Below are 23,053 nucleotides of genomic sequence, written 5' to 3' on the forward strand. Positions count from 1 at the left end.
CATCAACTGTTCAGAGGAGACTGCGTGAATCAGGCCTTCGTCGTCGAATTGCTGCAAAGAAACCATTACTTAAGGACACCAATAATAAGAAGAGACTTGCTTGGGCCAAGACACACGAGCAATGGACATTAGACTGATGGAAATCTGTACTTTTGGTCTGATGAGTCCAAATTTTGTTTCCAACTGCTATGTCTTTATGAGAGGCAGAGTATGTGAACAGATTATCTCTGCATGTGTGGTTCCCACCGTGAAGCATGGAGGTGGAGGTGTGGGGGTGCTTTGCTGGTGGCACTGTCAGTAATTTATTTAGAATTCAAGGGACACTTAGACAGCATGGCTACCACAGCATTCTGTAGCGAATAATTTTGCACGCCCAATTTTTCAGTTTTTGATTTGTTAAAAAAGTTTGAAATATCCAATAAATGTCATTCCACTTCATGATTGTGTCCCACTTGTTGTTGATTCTTCACAAAATACAGTTTTATATCTTTATGTTTGAAGCCTGAAATGTGGCAAAAGGTCGCAAAGTTCAAGGGGGCCGAATACTTTCCTTGCACTGTACATACATGCACTGTACATACATACATACATACATACATACATACATACATACATACATACATACATACATGAAATGTCAGAATAATAGTAGACAGAATTATTTATTTCAGCTTTTATTGCTTTCATCACATTCAGAAGATTACATACACTCAATTGGTATTTGGTAGCATTGCCTTTAAATTGTTTAACTTGAGTCAAACGTTTAGGGTAGCCTTCCACAAACTTTCCACAGAGCTGATGTAACTGTCAGGTTTGTAGGCCTCCTAGGTCGCACACGCTTTTTCAGTTCTGCCCACAAATTTCCTATAGGATTGAGGACATGGCTTTGTGATGGCCACTCCAATACCTTGACTTTGTTGTCCTTAAGCCATTTTGCCACAACTTTGGAAGTATGCTTGGGGTCATTGTCCATTTGGAAGACCCATTTGCGACCAAGCTTTAACTTCCTGACTGATGTCTTGAGATTTTGCTGCAATATATCCACATCATTTCCCTTTATCATGATGCCATCTATTTTGTGAAGTGCACCAGTCCCTCCTGCAGCAAAGCACGCCCACAACATGATGCTGCCACCTCCACAACATGATGCTGTCACCTCCGTGCTTCACGGTTGGGATGGTGTTCTTCGGCTTGCAAGCCTCCCCCTTTTTCCTCTAAACATAACAATGGTCATTATGGCCAAACAGTTCTATTTTTGTTTCATCAGACCAGAGGACATTTCTCCAAAAAGTATGATCTTTGTCCCCATGTGCAGTTGCAAACCGTAGTCTAGCTTTTTTTATTGCGGTTTTGGAGCAGTGGCTTCTTCCTTGCTGAGCGGCCTTTCAGGGTTATGTTGATATAGGGCTCATTTTACTGTGGATATAGATACTTTTGTACCTGTTTCCTTCAGCATCTTCACAAGGTCCTTTGCTATTGTTCTGGGATATATTTGCACTTTTCGCACCAAAGTACGTTCATCTCTAGGAGACACGTCTCTTTCCTGAGCGGTATGACTGCTGCATTCCTATGGTGTTCATACTTGCACATTATTGTTTGTACAGATGAACGTGGTACCTTCAGGCGTTTGAAAATTTGCTCCCAAGGATGAACCAGACTTGTGGAGCTCAACAATTTCTTTTCTGATGTCTTGACTGATTTCTATTGATTTCCCCATGATATCAAGCAAAGAGGCACTGAGTTTGAAGGTAGGCCTTGAAATACATCCACAGGTATGCCTCCAATTGACTGAAATGATGTCAATTAGCCTATCAGAAGCTTCTAAAGCCATGACATCATTTTCTGGAATGTTCCAAGCTGTTTAAAAACACAGTCAACTTAGTTTATGTAAACTTCTGATCCACTGCAATTGTGAAACAGTGAATTATAAGTGAAATAATCTGTCTGTAAACAATTGTTGGAAACCGACTTGCCAAAACTATAGTTTGTTAACAAGAAATTTGTGGAGTGGTTGAAAAATGAGTTTAAATGACACGATCCTAAGTGTATGTACATTTCTGACTTCAACTGTACATACATTTGGTTATTATTTTTTGTAGGTATTTTCTGACTTTGTTGAACCGATAGATAGAGAGAGAGGGTGACAGTGGGGGAAGATATAGGTTGTGTCAAATGGCAGTATATCACATTGGAACCTATCTTGACACTGTAGATGTGCTGGAGGCTGTGGCATTTCCGCTAGACCAGCCAGGCCACCCAGGCTAATGTCCTTGTCCCATTCTGTACTGCATGTGCTGTAGCCAACTCTTTTGTCATTAATTGTCATGATACATGACAAGTTGGCTTCAGCCCAGTGAAGGATGAGGCTACCTGACTGCTATTTACCAGGGAAAAGGGCCCCAGACCTTCAACGAGAGTCGCACTCCAAACACAGAGATTTAGATTTTGTGTGAAAGATGTTATATTCATTGCTGATGGACCTCATCTAGGAGAATTCAATGCCTGGTTATTCTTGAGCAGGGTGAGAACTTCAGTGAGTCATGGTTTGCTATTTTGAGAACATCGGGAACCTGTGTTGACTCCCACACAACATGTGGCCTTGCTTCTGTGTCTGCTCGTTCTGTTCTGTTCATTAGTATGTGATAAAGGTATTTAAGATTTGAACATCGTAATGAAATAAAGACCTACCAGAGTTGCTTGTCTCTGCAAACAAAAGAAGCGGCTGTACAAGACACCTGTTTGTAATCTACAGCAAAATGACAAAGACAGACGCCACATTACCGTCGGTGATCGTTCAATGTGGTGTCTCTAGCTGACTCAGTATGGTCTAAGGGAGGGTTCTCACCTGATGGCCTGTATCCGCACCGTAATCTCTTCTCTCTGAGGAGGGAGGGGGAGAAACAAACCGAGAGAGGAGGAGAGGAAGGGAGAGACACGGAAAGAGGAGAACCCAGAATGAGGGAGGGAGGGAGAGCGGAACGGACAAAGAGAAAAACCGAGAAAGAGAGGGAAAGGGTTAAACGGAGAGAGCAAATGAGAGAGAGAGAGGGGGAATGTGATCTAATGATGTGGTGGCAGGAGGCAGCAGTGTGAGAATGCTTGGCTGGGGAGCACATGCTGGACAGATGCTGATGCCATTAGGGCAACATCCCAAATGGAATGCTATTCTATATATACTGCACTACTTTTGACCAGGACCTATTCGACTCTGGTCAAAAGTAGTGCACTATGTAGGGAATAAGGTGCCATTTGGGACGAAGCCAACAAGTAGCAGAGTGCTGAGCACAGCGGTTCATCTCTCTCTCTCCACACTACTTCTCCACATGGCTGTTCTGTTCACCAACCCTGTTCTTCCTTTAACTCAAAACAAACCCGCTACTCCAGGGCTCCGTACACACACATGTACGCAGAGACACACTCGTACAAAAACATGCAAACACACACACAGGCACGAACACACACACACGTGCATGAATTTACACACACACACACACACACACACACTCTGCCTCCTGTCTAGGAACATATTTTCTGAATCATGTGTCCTGGTTTCCAAGGCTCAAGAAATATATGCTGGAGCTGTTATAGAAACCAGAGGAAAAAACATCCAGACGTCTTAACTTATACAAGGTGTGTGTTCGTGCCTGTGTGTGTGTGCGTGTGTGCTGGTTTTCGGGTCTTAGTAGTCCTAAAATAACCCTGGCTGAGGGAGAGCTCCAGTATTCCCTAGGTGGAGAAATAAATGTGGCTCTGATGTTTCTGCCTGAGTGGAAAATACAGCAGGGCACTTAATGTCTGGAGACTTGACTCCAACCCACCGACCGACCTGTCTGTCAATCTATCTACAGTGCTACGTAACAGCCTTATTCTAAAATTGATGTATATAAAAATATATAAAATTTATAAAAAATCCCTCATCAATCTACACACAATACCCCATAATGACAAAGCAAAAATAAGTTTGTAGAAATGTTTGCAAATGTATTAAAAATAAAAATCTGATATCACATTTACATACACTACCGTTCAAAAGTTTGGGGTCACTTAGAAATGTCCTTCTTTTTGAAAGAAAAGCACTTTTTTATTTGTCCATTTAAAATAACATAAAATTAATCAAATACAGTGTAGGCATTGTTAATTTTGTAAGTGACTATTGTAGCTGGAAACTGTCAATTTTTTTAAATGGAATATCTACATAGGCATACAGAGGCCCATTTTCAATGGCACGTTGTGTTAGCTAATCTAAGTTTATCATTTTAAAAGGCTAATTTATCATTAGAAAAAACTTTTACAATTGTTAGCACAGCTGAAAACTGTTGTGCTGATTAAAAAAACAATAAAACTGGCCTTTAGACTAGTTGAGTATCTGGAGCATCAGCATTTGTGAAGGCCAGCATCCCGGAGTTGCCTCTTAATTGTTGATGTTGAGACTGGTGGTTTGTGGGTACTATTTAATGAAGCTGCCTGTTGAGGACTTGTGAGGCATCTGTTTCTCAAACTAGACACTCTAATGTATCCTTTGCCCCAGTCTGAGAACCTTATCCAGAGACCTCAGGACTTCATCAAGGATCTCTCTGTACTTTGCTCTGTTTCCCTAGATCCTGACTAGTCTCCCAGTCCCTGCCGCTGAAAAACATCCCCACAGCATGATGCTGCCACCACCATGCTTCACTGTAGAGATGGTGCCATGTTTCCTCCAGACGTGACACTTGGTATTCAGGCCAAATAATTCAATCTTGGTTTCATCAGACCAGGGAATCTTGTTTCTCGTGGTCTGAGTCCTTTTAGGTGCCTTTTGGTCAACTCCAAGCAGGCTGGCATGTGCCTTTTACTGAGGAGTGGCTTCCGTCTGGGCACTCTACCATATAGGCCTGATTGATGGAGTGCTGCAGAGATGGTTGTCCTTATGGAAGGTCCTCCCATCTCCACAGAGGAACTCTGGAGCTCTGTCAGAGTGACCATCGTGTTCTTTGTCTCCTCCCTGACCAAGGCCCTTCTCCCCCAATTGCTTAGTTTGGCCGTGCGGCCAGCTCTAGGAAGAGTCTTAGTGCTTCTAAACTTCCATTTAAGAATGATGGAGGCCACTGTATTCTTCGAGACCTTCAATGCTGCAGACATTTTTGGTACCCTTCCCCAGATCTGTGCCTCGACACAATCCTGTCTCGGAGCTCTCTGACAATTTCTTCAACCTCATGGCTTTGGTTTTTGCTCTGACAGGCACTGTCAACCTTGGGACCTTGTATAGACAATATGTGCCTTTCCAACTCATGTCCAAGCATTTGGATTTACAACAGGTGGACTCCAAGTTGAAGAAACATCAAGGATGATCAATGGAAACAGGATGCACCTGAGCTCAATTTCGAGTCTCTTAGCAAAAAGAGTCTGAACACTTATGTAAATAAGGTATTTCTGCAAAAATGTCTAAACCTGATTTCAATTTGTTATTATGGAGTATTGTGTGTTGATTGAGGTAAAAAAAAATAATGAATCCATTTTTAGGATAAGTCTGTATGTCACGATCGTCGTAAGAAGCAGACCAAAATGCAGCGTGGTACGTGTTCATGATGATATTTCAATTAAAGAAAAGCCCTGAACACTGAATACAAAACAATAAATGAAAAAACGACCGTGAAGCTATATACCAAAATGTGCTGACACAAGCAACTAACATAGACATAGACAATCACCCACAACCCACAATGACAAAACAGGCTACCTAAACATGGTTCCCAATCAGAGACAACGACTAACACCTGCCTCTCATTGAGAACCATATCAGGCCAAACACAGAAACAGACAAACTAGACATCCAACATAGAATGCCCACTCAGATCACACCCTGACCAAACAAAACCTATAAACATACAAAGCAAACTATGGTCAGGATGTGACACTGTAACGTAACAAAATGGACTGAATACTTTCCTGAAAGCACTGTATCTATCTGTCTGTCTCTGATCTATCGCTCACGCATAAAAACAGGAAATGGAGCCGCCAGGTCTCAGATATTCTAGGGTCGAGAATGTATTCATTAACGGAAAACCAAAAGAAAGAAGAAGAACAACAGGTTGTTGTCGTAGTTGTTGGCTCACTGGTGCTATGGTGGAGCCCAGCTAATAGATGATAACCATGGTGCATGTGTTTTCACACAGTTAAGAATTAACTGTTGTCTGTGTACTGGAACTCTACAGAAGATGAAGAGCCATGAGCACACACACACATAATGTCGGGCTCATAAACCTTGCCTGTCACTACTCTGCTGTACGAGGGATCAAACATCCTCCTGCACTCATTGTTCACAAATCATCCCCAGTGTAATCTACTAGTGTTATTTCAGACCTAAGACCCCGCTGTGCACACACACACACAACCGATGATCCAGCCCCCAACCCTTCCTATAGCTCGTATGTCCCCAGCCGGCCCACTCACACAGTGTTGTATGTAAAAGGATCCAGGGTAGGATTAATATATGAAGTGATTTTATGGTGGTGTTTGATTTAATGGTTAAAACCTCCTGCTTGTTATATCCTGTTTCCCCCTGATCTGATCATGTCCTATACACACAGAGATCCTGTAATGACTTGACATTGTGTGCAACCAGGGTTGTGTGCATGGGGTCTTGTAGTCGGTGTGTGTAGACTTTTGCTCCAGCCAAGCTGGATGGCCAGTATTGCATACCTTCAGGACTGGAGTTGCCCAGTGCTCTCCTGTTGTAAGCCGTTGTTCGTTAAGAGATAAGGTTGCCTCATGCCCCTCTCGTTCCCCCTTTATGCCAGGAAGATGATGTTTGCATCCTAAATTGTACACTAGTGCTTAGAGCGTTGGACCAGGAATTGAAAGGTTGCTGGTTCAAATCTCCAAGCTGACAAGGATCTGCCGACGTGCCTTTGAGCAAGGCACTTAACACTAACAGCTCTGTAAGTTACTCTGGATAAGAGCGTCTGCTAAATGACTGAAATGGAAATTAAAATGGTGCGCTGCTTTTGACCAGTGCCAACAAAATTCGTAGATCCCAAATGGCACCCTGAATCCTCATAGTGAACTACTTTAGATCAGAACACAGATACACACACACAGACACACTGCATTTGAGATATGCCCATTGACCCTAAACAAACTTTTCTCTCTTAGACGGTGCTTCAGTATCAAAGCCCAAACTCTCTTCCTTATAGACTTAGTGTAGTCGAGCCATTTGGGACACAGACATTGTCTACTTAAACTGAGTGATGTTCCCTGCAATGTCTCCTTCAGTTGAATGAAGAAGATGTGCCTGGAGTTTCTGCTGAAAGTGAGGGAGTTTTCCTGAACTGCCAAATGGCACCCTATTCCCTCTATAGCACACTGCTTTAGTGTGTTGTGTGGAATGTAATGGCACCCTATTCAGTGTTTAGTGTGGAATGTAATGGCACCCTATTCAGTGTTTATGTTGTCAGAGTCGGTACAAACACCCAGTTTCTTCATGCTTCGCGCCGACAGAAACAGACATATCTTTGGTAAGATGAAGGGCGGGGATTGATTAACGACTCATGTAATCACAACAACATACATGATCTCAAATCCTTTTGTTCACCTGACCTAGAATTCCTTACAATCAAATGCCGACCGCATTATCTTCCAAGATAATTCTCTTCAATGATAGTCACAGCCGTGTATACCCCCCCCCCCCCCCCCCCCAAGCGGCATACCTCGTCGGCCCTGAAAGAACATCACTGGGCTCTGGAAACCATACATCCTGAGGCTGCATTTATTGTAGCTGGGGATTTTAACAAAGCTAACCTGAGAACAAGACTTCCTAAATTCTATCAGCATATCGAATGCGCGACACGAGCTGGTAGCATTCTGCATCATTGCTACTGTAACTTCCGTGATGCATACAAAGCCCCCCCCCCCCACCCTGCCTTCAGCAAATCTGACCACGACTCCATTTTGTTGCTCCCAGCCTATAGACAGAAACTAAAACAGGAAACGCCCGTGCCCAGGTCTATACAACGCTGGTCTGACCAATCGGATTCTACGCTTCCAGATTGCTTTGATCACATTGACTGGGATATGTTCCAGATAACCTAAGACAATAACATTGATGTATACGCTGACTCGGTGAGTGAGTTTATTAGCAAGTGCATAAGAGATGTCCTGCCCACTGTGAGTATTAAAACCTTTCCTAACCAGAAACCATGGATTGATGGCAGCATTCACGCAAAACTGAAAGCGCGAACCACTGCTTTTAATCATGGCAAGGCGACCGGAAACATGACCGAATACAAACAGTGCAGCTATTCCCTCCGCAAGCCAATCAAACAAGCAAAGCGCCAGTATAGAGACAAAGTAGAGTTGCAATTCAACGGCTCGAACACAAGACGTATGTGGCAGGGTCTACAGACAATTCCGGATTACAAATAGAAAACCAGCCCTGTCGCGGACATCGATGTCTTGCTCCCAGATAAATTAAGCAACTTCTTTGCTCGCTTTAAGGACAATACAATGCCACTGACACGTCCCGCTACCAAAGCCTGTGGGCTCTCCTTCTCCATGGCCAACATGAGTAAGACATTTAAACGTGTTAACCCTCGCAAGGCTGACGGCCCAGATGGCATCCCTCGCCGTGTCCTCAGAGCATGTGTGTTTACGGGCATATTCAATCAATACTTATCCCAGTCTGTTGTCCCCACATGCTTCAAGATGGCTGACATTGTTCCTGTTCCCAAGAATGCTAAGGTAACTGAACTAAATGACTATTGCACCGTTGCACTCACTTCTGTCATCATGAAGTGCTTTGAGAGACTAGTCAAGGATCATATCACCTCCACCCTATCTGATACCCTAGACCCACTCCAATTTGCTTACCGCCCCAATAGGTCCACTGACAATGCAATCGCCATCACACTGCACACTGTCCTATCCCATCTGGACAAGAGGAATACCTATGTAAGAATGCTGTTCACCAACTACAACTCATTTGTTGAGTTGAAAAAAAGCATTTAACATCATAGTACCCTCCAAACTCGTCATTAAGCGGCCCCGCCATGTGCAACTGGGTCCTGGACTTTCTGACGGGCCGCCCACCCAGGTAGGAATGTAGGAAACAGGTAGGAAGGTGGGAAACAACATGACCACCCCGCTGATCCTCAACACTGGGGCCCCACAAGGGTGCATTCTCAGCCCTCCTGTACTCCCTGTTCACCCATGACTCCGTGGCCATGCACGCTTCCAACTCTATCATCAAGTTTGCAGACGACACTACAGTGGTGGGATTGACAACCAACAACGACGAGATGGCCTACAGGGAGGATGTGAGGGCCCTCGGAGTGTGGTGTCAGGAAAATAACCTCTCACTCAACGTCAACAAAACAAAGGAGATGATCGTGGACTTCAGGAAACAGTGGAAGGAGCACACCCCCATCCACATCAACCTGACCATAGTGGAGAAGATGGAAAGTTTTAAATTCCTCGGTGTACACATCACGGACAAACTGAAATGGTCCACCCACACAGACAGCGTGGTGAAGAAGGCGCAACAGCGCCTCTTCAACCTCAGGAGACTGAAGAAATTTGGTTTGTCATCTAAAATACTCACAAACTTTTACAGATGCACAATCGAGAGCATCCTGTCGGGCTGTATCACCGCCTGGTATGGCAACTGCTCCTCCATCAACCGCAAGGCTCTCCAGAGGGTAGTGAGGTCTGCACAACGCATCATCAGTACAGGTGCATCAAAGCTGGGACCGAGAGCCTTGAGAGAGAAGCTGTTTTTCACACTAGAGGCTGCTGCCAACATACAGACTCAAATCTCTGGCCACTTAAATAAATGGACTTAATAAAAGTATCACTAGTCACTTTAAATAACGCCACTTTAATAATGTTTACATATCCTACATTACTCATCTCATATGTATATACTGTATTCTATGCCATTTACTGCATCTTGCCTATGCCACACGGCCATTGCTCATCCATATATTTACATGTACATATTCCTATTTATTCCTTTGCATTTGTGTGTATAAGGTAGTCGTTTTGAATTTGTTAGATTACTTGTTAGATATTACTGCATTGTCAGAACTAGAAGCACAAGAATTTCGCTACACTCGCATTTTAACATCTGCTAACCATGTGTATGTGACCAATAAAATGTGATTTGATAGTATGTAATGTAATGGCACCCTATTCAGTATTTAGTGTGGAATGTAATGGCACCCTGTTCAGTGTTTAGTGTGGAATGTAATGGCACCCTGTTCAGTGTTTAGTGTGGAATGCAATGGCACCCTATTCAGTATTTAGTGTGGAATGTAATGGCACCCTTTTCAGTATTTAGTGTGGAATGCAATGGCACCCTATTCAGTATTTAGTGTGAAATGCAATGGCACCCTATTCAGTATTTAGTGTGGAATGTAATGGCACCCTGTTCAGTGTTTAGTGTGGAATTTAATGGCACCCTGTTCAGTGTTTAGTGTGGAATGTAATGGCACCCTGTTCAGTGTGACCATAGTAGTCATGAAGACCATAGTAGTCATGAAGAACATAGTTGTCATGAAGACCATAGTTGTCATGAAGACCATAGTAGTCATGAAGACAATAGTTGTCATGAAGACCATAGTAGTCATGAAGACCATAGTAGTCATGAAGTCCATAGTTGTCATGAAGACCATAGTAGTCATGAAGACAATAGTTGTCATGAAGACAATAGTTGTCATGAAGACAATAGTTGTCATGAAGACCATAGTAGTCATGAAGACAATAGTTGTCATGAAGACCATAGTTGTCATGAAGAACATAGTTGTCATGAAGACAATAGTTGTCATGAAGACCATAGTTGTCATGAAGACCATAGTTGTCATGAAGACCATAGTTGTCATGAAGACCATAGTAGTCATGAAGACCATAGTAGTCATGAAGACAATAGTTGTCATGAAGACCATAGTAGTCATGAAGACCATAGTAGTCATGAAGACCATAGTTGTCATGAAGACCATAGTTGTCATGAAGACCATAGTTGTCATGAAGACCATAGTAGTCATGAAGACAATAGTTGTCATGAAGAACATAGTTGTCACGAAGCCCATAGTTGTCACGAAGTCCATAGTTGTCATGAAGTCCATAGTTGTCACGGAGTCCATAGTTGTCACGAAGAACATAGTTGTCACGAAGTCCATAGTTGTCACGAAGACCATAGTTGTCACGAAGTCCATAGTTGTCACGAAGTCCATAGTTGTCACGAAGTCCATAGTTGTCACGAAGTCCATAGTTGTCACGAAGTCCATAGTTGTCACGAAGTCCATAGTTGTCATGAAGCCCATAGTTGTCACGAAGTCCATAGTTGTCATGAAGACCATAGTTGTCATGAAGTCCATAGTTGTCATGAAGATCATTGTTGTCATGAAGACCATAGTTGTCATGAAGACCATAGTAGTCATGAAGACCATAGTTGTCACGAAGTCCATAGTTGTCACGAAGTCCATAGTTGTCATGAAGACCATAGTTGTCATGAAGACCATAGTAGTCATGAAGTCCATATTTGTCATGAAGACAATAGTTGTCATGAAGACCATAGTTGTCACGAAGTCCATAGTTGTCATGAAGACCATAGTTGTCATGAAGTCCATAGTTGTCATGAAGTCCATAGTTGTCATGAAGTCCATAGTTGTCATGAAGACCATTGTTGTCATGAAGACCATAGTTGTCATGAAGACCATAGTTGTCATGAAGACCATAGTTGGTTGAGTATTAACATTAACCCTTGTGGCCTACAGGCAAAGAACAGTGATGGTTAATTTTTGGGTAATTTCCCCCACTCAATTTTATTTTGCTTTGTTCTTGTAGATTTTTTGCAAAGATAATTGAGAATGGAATGTTGTCCCTGTCTCATAGCGTCCAGAAATCTGTCTGTCCATTTGAATGTATATATTAAAGAGGTCTTTGTCAGTTCACCTCCAACTACTCTCTCTAGCCAGAGGACAGAAGCTTTAATGTAATAATCAGTGTATTAGTTGGCTAGAGGTACATCCCCTCCTCTCCTGCCAATGCATACACACACACACACACACACACACACTAATAGGGACTTTCCAGTGAAGGGAGATTCCATAGGATGTAAGAAGGAGCAGATTTCCAAGGCTCTGGCCTTGTACTTAATAAAACCGAATATACACACACACACATTTTAGCTATCTCCAGCTGCACATCCAGTATAATATTAATTGTTTTTCAGTCTGGCTTCTCTCTCCTCTTCAAATAAGACCCATTTCCTTCCTAAAGTGACTGGTACATTCTGACGTATTATTGGCTTTGAAGTCCCATTTTTAACTTGGCAAAGGAATCCAATGTGGTCCAAACATTTTTTTTTTTTTTTTTTGCCTCAGTGGAGCCTGGCTGAGTTCAGACTGGACTGTTCTACTCATGGGTTTACTAGTGCCTGGTAGAGTTCAGACTGGACTGTTCTACTCATGGGTTCACTAGAGCCTGGTAGAGTTCAGACTGGACTGTTCTACTCATGGGTTCACTAGTGCCTGGTAGAGTTCAGACTGGACTGTTCTACTCATGGGTTCACTAGAGCCTGGTAGAGTTCAGACTGGACTGTTCTACTCATGGGTTCACTAGTGCCTGGTAGAGTTCACACTGGACTGTTCTACTCATGGGTTCACTAGAGCCTGGTAGAGTTCAGACTGGACTGTTCTACTCATGGGTTCACTAGAGCCTGGTAGAGTTCAGACTGGACTGTTCTAGTCATTGGTTCAGTTCAGTAAATCTGCATTGTCCCAGGAGGGCAGTTTGTGTGCAGCTTTAAAAAAAGTAAAAAACCTACTTAATATTGAACAATGTGTTGAACCACTTACAAAACATACACAATCACAGTTCAGTGGAGTGTAATTATGTTGCCATGAATCACAGTTTGTCTTGTAATAATCAATCTGTGTCTGAATAAAACTACAGCCAACCAACTATCAATGTTTTTTGGGGTAAGGTTTCCCCCAACTGTCCATAGCAGATTGTACATGTTGAATCGGAACCAACTACAAGCAACTAGGTCCAGAAAAATACCAACTGAAACTAGGTCCAGCAAATGCCAACTGAAACTATGTCCAGCAAATACCAACTGAAACTAGGTCCAGCAAATACCAACTGAAACTAGGTCCAGCAAATACCAACTGAAACTAGGTCCAGCAAATACCAACTGAAACTAGGTCCAGCAAATATCAACTGAAACTAGGTCCAGCAAATACCAACTGAAACTAGGTCCAGCAAATACCAACTGAAACTAGGTCCAGCAAATGCCAACTGAAACTAGGTCCAGCAAATACCAACTGAAACTAGGTCCAGCAAATACCAACTGAAACTAGGTCCAGCAAATACCAACTGAAACTAGGTCCAGCAAATACCAACTGAAACTAGGTCCAGCAAATACCAACTGAAACTAGGTCCAGCAAATACCAACTGTTACTAGGTCCAGCAACGACCAACTGTTACTAGGTCTAGCAACGACCAACTGTTACTAGGTCCAGCAACGACCAACTGTTACTAGGTCCAGCAACGACCAACTGTTACTAGGTCCAGCAACGACCAACTGTTACTAGGTCCAGCAACGACCAACTGTTACTAGGTCCAGCAACGACCAACTGTTACTAGGTCCAGCAACGACCAACTGTTACTAGGTCCAGCAACGACCAACTGTTACTAGGTCCAGCAACGACCAACTGTTACTAGGTCCAGCAACGACCAACTGTTACTAGGTCCAGCAACGACCAACTGTTACTAGGTCCAGCAACGGCCAACTGAAACTAGGTCCAGCAACGGCCAACTGAAACTAGGTCCAGCAACAACCAACTGAAACTAACTTACACACCTGGCCAATTAGTTCAACAACGGTGGGATTGGCTCTAGTTGGATAGATTTCTCTCACACACACACACACACACACACACACACACACACACACACAGCATCTCAAAGCATTTAGGCTAGATCAGGTTCCTGTGCCCTCCACGCATGTCAGTCAGTTAAGGTCTTTAGCCAAGGAAGGCTTTTGTTCCTTAGTTGTATTGTTCTTTGTGTGACTGAGTGGGCTGTGGGTTGGATCACAGGGAGTCAGCTCAACTTCTGAGTCATCAGCTTCTCTGGCTACATACACACATCACACACCAGACCCCAGTTAGATGTCTAGCATCTGTTCCGCTTGAACGTGTGTGTGTGTGTGTGTGTGTGTGTGTGTGTGTGTGCTCGATCAACTTCTTATAATGGTGTGCATATATCCAGTTGTAAGTCAGTTTCTACGTAGAAATAAGACCAAGTTTTTTGTTCAATGTATTTTTTTTTACTTTTGTTTTTTACCTATTATTTTTATATATATTTTTATCATTATTATAGTTATTTTTCCCCCCAATTTGTAGTTAGGCTTGTCTCATCATTGCAACGGACACGGGAGAGGCGAAGGTCAAAATTCATGCGTCCTCTGAAACACGACCCTGCCAAGCCGCACTGCTTCGAGAGAGAATTTTAGTTAATACCACTCTGACAATTTCAAAGATTTTACTGAGTTGTAGTTCATATAAGGAAATCTGGTGGTCACAGATACCTTTAAAACAAGTGGGCCTCACAATTCGCCTCAGGATCTCGTCTTGGTATTTCTGTGCATTCAAATTGACATCGATAAAATGCAATTGTGTTCATTGTCTGTAGCAAATGCCTGCCCACACCATAACCCCACCACCATCATGGGACACTCTGTTCACAACGTTGACATCAGTAAACTGCTCGCCCACACTAGGCATGTTTTGAGGCCTGGTTGGACGTAATGCCAAATTCTTTAAAATGAACATTATGACGGCTTATGGTAGAGAAATGAGCATTCAACTGTCTGGCGACAGCTCTGATGGACATTCCTGCAGTCAGCATGCCAATTGCAGGTGGATGGATTATCTTGGTAAAGAAGAAATGCTCACTAACAGGGATGTAAACTAATGTGTGCACAACATTTTAAACATTTCTGGGTTATTTTATTTATGCTCATGAAACATGTGACCAACACTTTACATGTTGCGTTTTATATTTTTGTTCCGTGTAGAAGGCATGTGTGACTGAGGTGAAAAGTTGAAGAGTGGCAGGATTTATGTAGTACTCATTAAAATACTATCTGAAGCTGTGGCTCACTGTTCAGCCTGCTGTTTTAAAGAGCAACGCTTAAATTTGCCAGAGTCTCCTGCCCTGCCCCCGCTGTGTGTGTGATCACAGGAAGTCATCAGCGGTAGGATAAACATGGCGGTGTAGTTGAGGCCGGCTGAGCCCCTTAAAATGGACACAAAGAAGGCCTGTGTCCAGCCTCCATTCTCCATTACAGTCCTGGATTGTGTTCATTGGGGCATGCGACCGAAAATGTTTTGCAACAGAAAAAGGAAAAACAATATTTCTCATTGGACAAATTATCTTCTTGTTTCAGTCCGTGTTCTTCCGTTTGCTTCCTAATGAACATGACCCTGGCCTAGCCTACTCATCCATTACTGCACTAAAGCTAGCTAATCGTAGCCTGGTCGCAGAACTGTTGGTGCTGTCTTGCCAACTCCTATGGTCAATGTCATGCCAAACAACAATAGGCGTCAGCCATACGGAACAAACAGATCTGGGACCAGGCTCATCTTACCTCCAGTTTAATTCATCCAAAACACTATTCAACATCACAGTTCAGTTGAACAAAACATCATCAGTGAATTGAAAATAAAGAACGGCTAACTCTTTGGATACAGTCTGGTCTCTCAGCTCTGACACGGTAGAATGGACTCGGTAGAATGGAGTGATAAACAGAAAGGGACGAAGGAGAGAAAGAGGAAGGGATATGTTCTCCCCTTTGTCAGGAGCCACCAGGCAACCTTCCCTACTCAGCCATATGGATAGGTTATGGATAGGGCCCTCTTCCTCTGCTACAGTACTAAACCATCTCCTCTTTCCTCCCCTCTATCTTCCCTTACCTCTTTCTTCCCCCCAGGCTACATTAGCCTCAGTGTTCCTCAGAGCCCTGAACCTTCTGATAGCAGGGAAATGATTTTCTCTCCCTGCCTCTCTCTCTTCATCCCTCTCTTTTCTAATCTGTCTCTCTCTCTAGTTCTCTCTCTCTTCCTTTCTCTTTCTCTCTCTTCATCCCTCTCTTTTCTAATCTGTCTCTCTCTAGTTCTCTCTCACTCTTTCTCTTTCTCTCTTGCACATTTCTTGGCCTTTTGTCTCCTCCTTCCTCTCACACATTTTCTCTGTCTCTCTCTCTGTGTTTCTATCTCTCTCTGTGTGATTCTCTCACTCACTTGTCTGAAGCAGAGACAAAGCTGGTCGCATAATTCTCTCTCTCTCTCTCTGTGTTTCTCTCCCTCACTTGTGTCTGAAACAGAGACAAAGCTAGTCTCATTATTCTCTCTCTCTGTGTGTTTCTCTCCCTCACTTGTGTCTGAAACAGAGACAAAGCTGGTCGCATTATTCTCTCCCCTTGGAGTTACTCTGCTCTCTTCCACAGAGAGACATTGCAGGGCTGTATCCTTAATGGCACCCTATTCCCTACATACTCCACTACTTTTGACCAGACCACTATAGGGCTCTGGTCTAAAGTAGTGCACTGTAAAGGGAATAGGGTGCCATTTGGAAGGTTAATTTTTAATGAACTGTTCACCATTGAAGTGGTAGCTGCCCTAATAATGACGTTATCTTATCTCCGGAGCCACACTCTGTTCATGTCTCTCCAGGTGTCTGAATTCTCGGCGCAGGAGTTCTGATCTAGGATCAGGTCCTCTGCTGTTCATATCATCTTGTTCATTATGCCTCTCCTCCTCTAATCTCCTCGTCCCAGTCAGAGCAGGTTCAACTCCCTCTCATGACTGGTTCCTCTTATGGTTTCTTCCTACCTAGGGACTGTTTCCTTGTCACTACTGTCTCTCTGATCACTCTTTAGGCTCCAGCTGTTGTCAATCACTGTGACATGTGTTTGTAGAAAGTGCTGGATTGATTAATTGATTGATGGATTGATTCCCTAGGTATTGGCGGTCTCGAGGAGTGTGTGTTGAAGTCTGCGACCCTCTCCACCTCCCCTGCCCTCCCCCCTTTCATCCCCCTCAACTTCGAAGCTACGCCCATCGTACGAGTGGCCATCGAACCCAAACACCCAAGTAAGTGTCAAACACACACGGTTACACACAAACACACTTACACCACATTGTGAATTTGTTGAGGTTGTTGCCTGTCAGTGATGTTTTTGTTGTCTGTCATCTGAGGTAAGATACTAATGTTGAAAAGCTAACGTTCCTCCAGCACCCCAGTCAGCCAGCCATTCTGTCAACCAACCAGCTATTCAACCAGTCAGTCAGCCAGTCAGCTGGTCCACAGATAGTCAGACATTCCTGCAGCTCTTTCGTGGTATTCGTTTAGTATTATAGCCGAGGGCAGCATTTGCCTCATATGGAGGGAGTTAGTCAGCTAGCAGTCAGTCAGTTAGTTAGCTAGTCTTAGAAAGTTTCAGGATAATTATTTTGGGAAGCTTCAAATAGTGTTTGTTTGTTTTCTTTTAAGTAGTTGCACTTAGTAGTTGAGCTGACCTGTAACCCTGAAAATTCAAACCCGTCCTGGGTTATGTTCATCAGGGCACTCATCAGAAAGTGTTTGAAAATGTTTTGCGACAGAAATGAAAATTAGCATTTAATTCTGGATAAATCCAAATAGTCCCTCCCTATTTCGTGATTTCTTCAGTTTGATGCCTAATGAACATGACCCAGGTAACGTCAGTCTAAGGTTTCTTAACGAAAGACAAATGTAGGTTTGAATCCAGGGTGTACATGGTGCAGTAGGGCTCATACATGGAAATGATTCATGCTTAGTCTACTAAGAAGTACTTTTCTACAATCGTGTGTGTGTGTGTGTGTGTGTGTGTGTGTGTGTGTGTGTGTGTGTGTGTGTGTGTGTGTGTGTGTGTGTGTCAAGGTGAGATGCCTAAGCTGGTACGGGGTATGAGACTGTTGAACCAGGCTGACCCGTGTGCTGAGGTTCTGATCCAGGAGACAGGAGAACACGTACTGGTCACGGCCGGAGAGGTCCACCTGCAACGCTGTCTGGACGACCTCCGAGAGAGGTGAGCCTCTTGTTTCCTCTTTTGATTGACAGTTGGAAACAGAGAGGGAGAAACAGTAGGAAGGTTGGACGCAGGGATTGAACCCCGGTCTCCGTTGGAGAGAAGTATAATATGAGACTGAAGCCGGGAGCGTCATCACTTAAACATGAGCTCTGCACAGAGAGGTCTGTCAGTCAGTCTTTATGGCTGTATCTATCTATCTTTCTTTGTCTGTCTGTGATTTGAAATCTAGTCAATAGTAGTGACATGTTGACCAGACGCCCTGTAACAGAGTGTAGATGAGCAGCAGACGGCTCAGTTTGAGATGACTCAGTTTTTACACCGTCTGGCCCAGTCTCACACACTGATGATTGACATGATGATTATGTGTGTGTGTGTGTGTGTGTGTGTGTGTGTAATGTTTCTGACTGAGAGTGGGTGTCTCTCTCTCTATAAAAAGTCATGTGTGATTATTGACTGGAAATGCTGTCTTTAGATGTCTCTTCTCCACTCTGATCATGTCATATTAGAAGAGATGGTGAGAGAGAGAGAGAGAGAGAGAGGTTTAAAGAGTTCCGTACAGAGATGTTAAATACAGCTAATTTCATTTTCATCCTAAGACCAGTTGCCCTCCACCCCTGCCATAAACTAAACTCTCACCAGCCTCCCTCTGATGTTGAGGGATCAGGTCCTATGTCTATGTATAGCTATTCATAATCAATACCTAAAGCTGTTGTAAGACCACCCACACATGTGAATGTAGCATTTATCAGTCCAGTCCTGCTAAGATCCTGTATTATCTATGTGTATAGTACATAAAGAAATCAAAATCAAATCAAATGTATTTATATAGCCCTTCGTACATCAGCTGATATCTCAAAGTGCTGTACAGAAACCCAGACTAAAACCCCAAACAGCAAGCAATGCAGGTGTAGAAGCACGGTGGCTAGGAAAAACTCCCTAGAAAGGCCAAAACCTAGGAAGAAACCTAGAGAGGAACCAGGCTATGTGGGGTGGCCAGTCCTCTTCTGGCTGTGCCGGGTGGAGATTATAACAGAACATGGCCAAGATGTTCATAAATGACCAGCATGGCCCAATAATAATAAGGCAGAACAGTTAAAACTGGAGCAGCAGCACGGCCAGGTGGACTGGGGACAGCAAGGAGTCATCATGTCAGGTAGTCCTGAGGCATGGTCCTAGTTCTCAGGTCCTCCGAGAGAGAGAAAGAGAGAATTAGAGAGAGCACACTTAAATTCACACAGGACACCGAATAGGACAGGAGAAGTACTCCAGATATAACAAACTGACCCTAGCCCCCCGACACATAAACTACTGCAGCATAAATACTGGAGGCTGAGACAGGAGGGGTCAGGAGACACTGTGGCCCCATCCGAGGACACCCCCGGACAGGGCCAAACAGGAAGGATATAACCCCACCCACTTTGCCAAAGCACAGCCCCCACACCACTAGAGGGATATCTTCAACCACCAACTTACCATCCTGAGACAAGGCCGAGTATAGCCCACAAAGATCTCCGCCACGGCACAACCCAAGGGGGGGGCGCCAACCCAGACAGGAAGATCACATCAGTGACTCAACCCACTCAAGTGACGCACCCCCCCCCAGGGACGGTATGAAAGAGCCCCACATCAACATGTTGGAGGTGTGAGGTGGCGAGATGTGTGAACACATCAAAATAGATATTTCACAGCTTTATTTCAAATGGAGTTTTCATAACTCCATAAATCAAAGATTTCCATATGCTTTGATACTTTGAAAGTGATACAAAGTACAGTGGAGTCTAGGCCTGTGTCCCAAATGACATGCAGTGTGTTGCAGTGGGACAAATGTGCAGGCCTCAATCCTAAATATAGTTGTACATGTATATAGATGTTCAGGTGCGCTTTAACACACATTAGTATGTCCAGATAAATATTTGGGAGATTATTGAAATCATGAGGGAATTGGTATTTCTGGGAAACTTGGGAATTTAATAACTGGAATTTTACATCGCTAATGGTGAATATCCACAGTCCTAAAGCGTTAATTCCCCAGAAGAATGAATGGGAATTAGAGATGACATGTCCTTCGGTGTAACCTTGGTACTAACTAAATCTGCATCTATCTGCATACGTTGTCCTTGTCACTCAGTTCGTCTGTATAACTTATCAATGTAGAAGACAGACTATTGATGAGAGGACCTTTCATTCAGCCAATCAGTCAAACTGGTAATCCTCCCACAACAGAATGATCGATGGCTACATTGGTTAACACGTTATGGATTGGGCCAAGGACACAGAAAGTTAGGGAAATGGTCAACATGTAGTTTATCAACATTGGACTACACTAAAACATCATTTTCATGTTTCAATTATATTACAGCATTACACTTGCAGGCATACACACACACACACACATTAATTTCCTAACTAACGTTCTTATAAGGTCAACATGATTGTTGCTAACTCAAACACACTGACCAGATTTATAAAGAGTCTCAGGGATCTTTACAGCTTTCCCCCTGGAAGATAACACCGGGTGATTTAGAAACAGTCCTAAACCAGCCAGAATGACAGGGCATCCAGGGACTGGATCCCGTCTAGTAAGTGTAATTCTATGTTTACAAATAGTCCAGGCCAGCCTGATTAGGTCACCCAGGCAGGTGAAACACTAGAATTTCCTTGTATTCTCCTGTTTGGTGAATAACAGTCCCAGCCGTAGAGCGAGAACAATTTTTGTCTTTGTGTTCTATCTCTGTGGTCCCCACTGCATTTAATCAGGGGATGACTGCAATTCTTATTCTATGTTTGAAAATGTGCCAGTCAGTCAGCTAGTCGGGCAAAGAGCAGGGCAGGACAGAGGAAGGGGAACCGTGTTGGCTGTGAATGCCGACTGACCCCGTTGTGACATCACAACAACACACACAAGCAGACTGGCCCATGGCCATTCACTCTCTAGCTCAGTAAGAGGTCGAGTCCGTTTTAGCCACTCATGTGGCACGTGGGACTGTGACGTCACAGCGCCAGGATTCTGAAGCCTAAACAGTGCCAGGGTTGTCTCGCTGCCCTGGAAAGTGGGTCATCTGATCCTGACCAAGTTAAAGCTGGGGTGAACCAGGCAAACTTTTTTATTTCTGCTCACTAATGCACACACACAAAACACAGCTTTTTTCATGTGAATTATCTGGACTTTTTGGGTGTAAAAAATGTATTCCCATTCCAAATCCAATTTTCCCTAACCCTTACGCCTAAAAAGTCCTGAAAAATAAAATAATATCTTACCTTGTCAGGACATTCTGGTCCTGATAATGTAGGCAACATGTACACACAAAAACACACATTCAGACACACAAAACCACACACTACACACACACGCAGCCATAGTTACAGTGGCTCCAAATCACCTCTAGATTATAATGCCGCAGCAATAAAACAATTTCCTGTATGCACAGTTATGGTTTTCCAACTCACGATGCATTGGAGAAATGTCCAAATGATTAGAAGGAGAGGGTTCCTAAACGAGGCTGTAAATCAACAGTGTTCAGGATTGAGACTCATAGGCTGCGTCTCAACTGACACCATGTTCCCCAAGTGCACTACTTTTGAACAGGAGCAGCTCTGGGCCGTTCTGGCTCAGACGAGGCGGACTTATCCAAGGCTTGATTACTTACTTTTGACCAGGGCCCATAGGTTGTAATCTGGGGGACACCAATATCTTCAACGCCGTGTGAGTTAGTGATAAAAATAATGAATGTCCTCAACTCTTTGATTTATTCAAGACACACAAACAGACAACTGGTACGTCCCAAATTTGACTCTATTCCCCATGTAGTGCACGACTTTTGCCCAGGGACAAGGTAGTAATCCACTACACATGGAATAGGGTGATCTTCATCAGGTCAAGTTGGTCTGGTTATGTAATTAGTTTTGTTTCTGTCTAGCACCAGATTACTGGGTGTGTGTGTTTCTCCTCTCCCACTGAATAAGTCATATCTCCCTGCTTGATTACTGGGTGTGTGTGTTTCTCCTCTCCCACTGAATAAGTCATATCTCCCTGCTTGATTACTGGGTGTGTGTATTTCTCCTCTCCCACTGAATAAGTCATATCTCCCTGCTTGATTACTGGGTGTGTGTATTTCTCCTCTCCCACTGAATAAGTCATATCTCCCTGCTTGATTACTGGGTGTGTGTGTTTCTCCTCTCCCACTGAATAAGTCATATCTCCCTGCTTGATTACTGTGTGTGTGTGTTTCTCCTCTCCCACTGAATAAGTCATATCTCCCTGCTTGATTACTGGGTGTGTGTGTTTCTCCTCTCCCACTGAATAAGTCATATCTCCCTGCTTGATTACTGGGTGTGTGTGTTTCTCCTCTCCCACTGAATAAGTCATATCTCCCTGCTTGATTACTGGGTGTGTGTATTTCTCCTCTCCCACTGAATAAGTCATATCTCCCTGCTTGATTACTGGGTGTGTGTGTTTCTCCTCTCCCACTGAATAAGTCAAATCTCCCTGCTTGATTACTGGGTGTGTGTATTTCTCCTCTCCCACTGAATAAGTCATATCTCCCTGCTTGATTACTGGGTGTGTGTATTTCTCCTCTCCCACTGAATAAGTCATATCTCCCTGCTTGATTACTGGGTGTGTGTGTTTCTCCTCTCCCACTGAATAAGTCATATCTCCCTGCTTGATTACTGGGTGTGTGTGTTTCTCCTCTCCCACTGAATAAGTCATATCTCCCTGCTTGATTACTGGGTGTGTGTATTTCTCCTCTCCCACTGAATAAGTCATATCTCCCTGCTTGATTACTGGGTGTGTGTATTTCTCCTCTCCCACTGAATAAGTCATATCTCCCTGCTTGATTACTGGGTGTGTGTGTTTCTCCTCTCCCACTGAATAAGTCATATCTCCCTGCTTGATTACTGGGTGTGTGTATTTCTCCTCTCCCACTGAATAAGTCATATCTCCCTGCTTGAGGAGTTGACAAT

General features: G+C 43.6%; 1 protein-coding gene across 3 annotated transcripts in view; it reads left to right on the forward strand.

Moving 5' to 3' along the window:
- The window catches only part of LOC110506168 (elongation factor-like GTPase 1), a 97,514-nt gene that overhangs the window by 50,006 nt on the left and 24,455 nt on the right, over window positions 1–23,053 (forward strand). For all 3 annotated transcript variants that reach the window (XM_090239131.1, XM_090239134.1, XM_090239132.1), the window contains exons 16-17: window positions 17,001–17,132; window positions 17,941–18,088. In XM_090239131.1, coding sequence (XP_090095257.1) covers window positions 17,001–17,132; window positions 17,941–18,088 — 280 coding nt within the window. The remainder of the gene's footprint in view (window positions 1–17,000; window positions 17,133–17,940; window positions 18,089–23,053) is intronic.

Source organism: Oncorhynchus mykiss, chromosome 6, assembly GCF_057628025.1.
Source record: "Oncorhynchus mykiss isolate SJ-2025 chromosome 6, ASM5762802v1, whole genome shotgun sequence".
In the NCBI taxonomy this organism is placed as follows: Eukaryota; Metazoa; Chordata; class Actinopteri; order Salmoniformes; family Salmonidae; genus Oncorhynchus; species Oncorhynchus mykiss.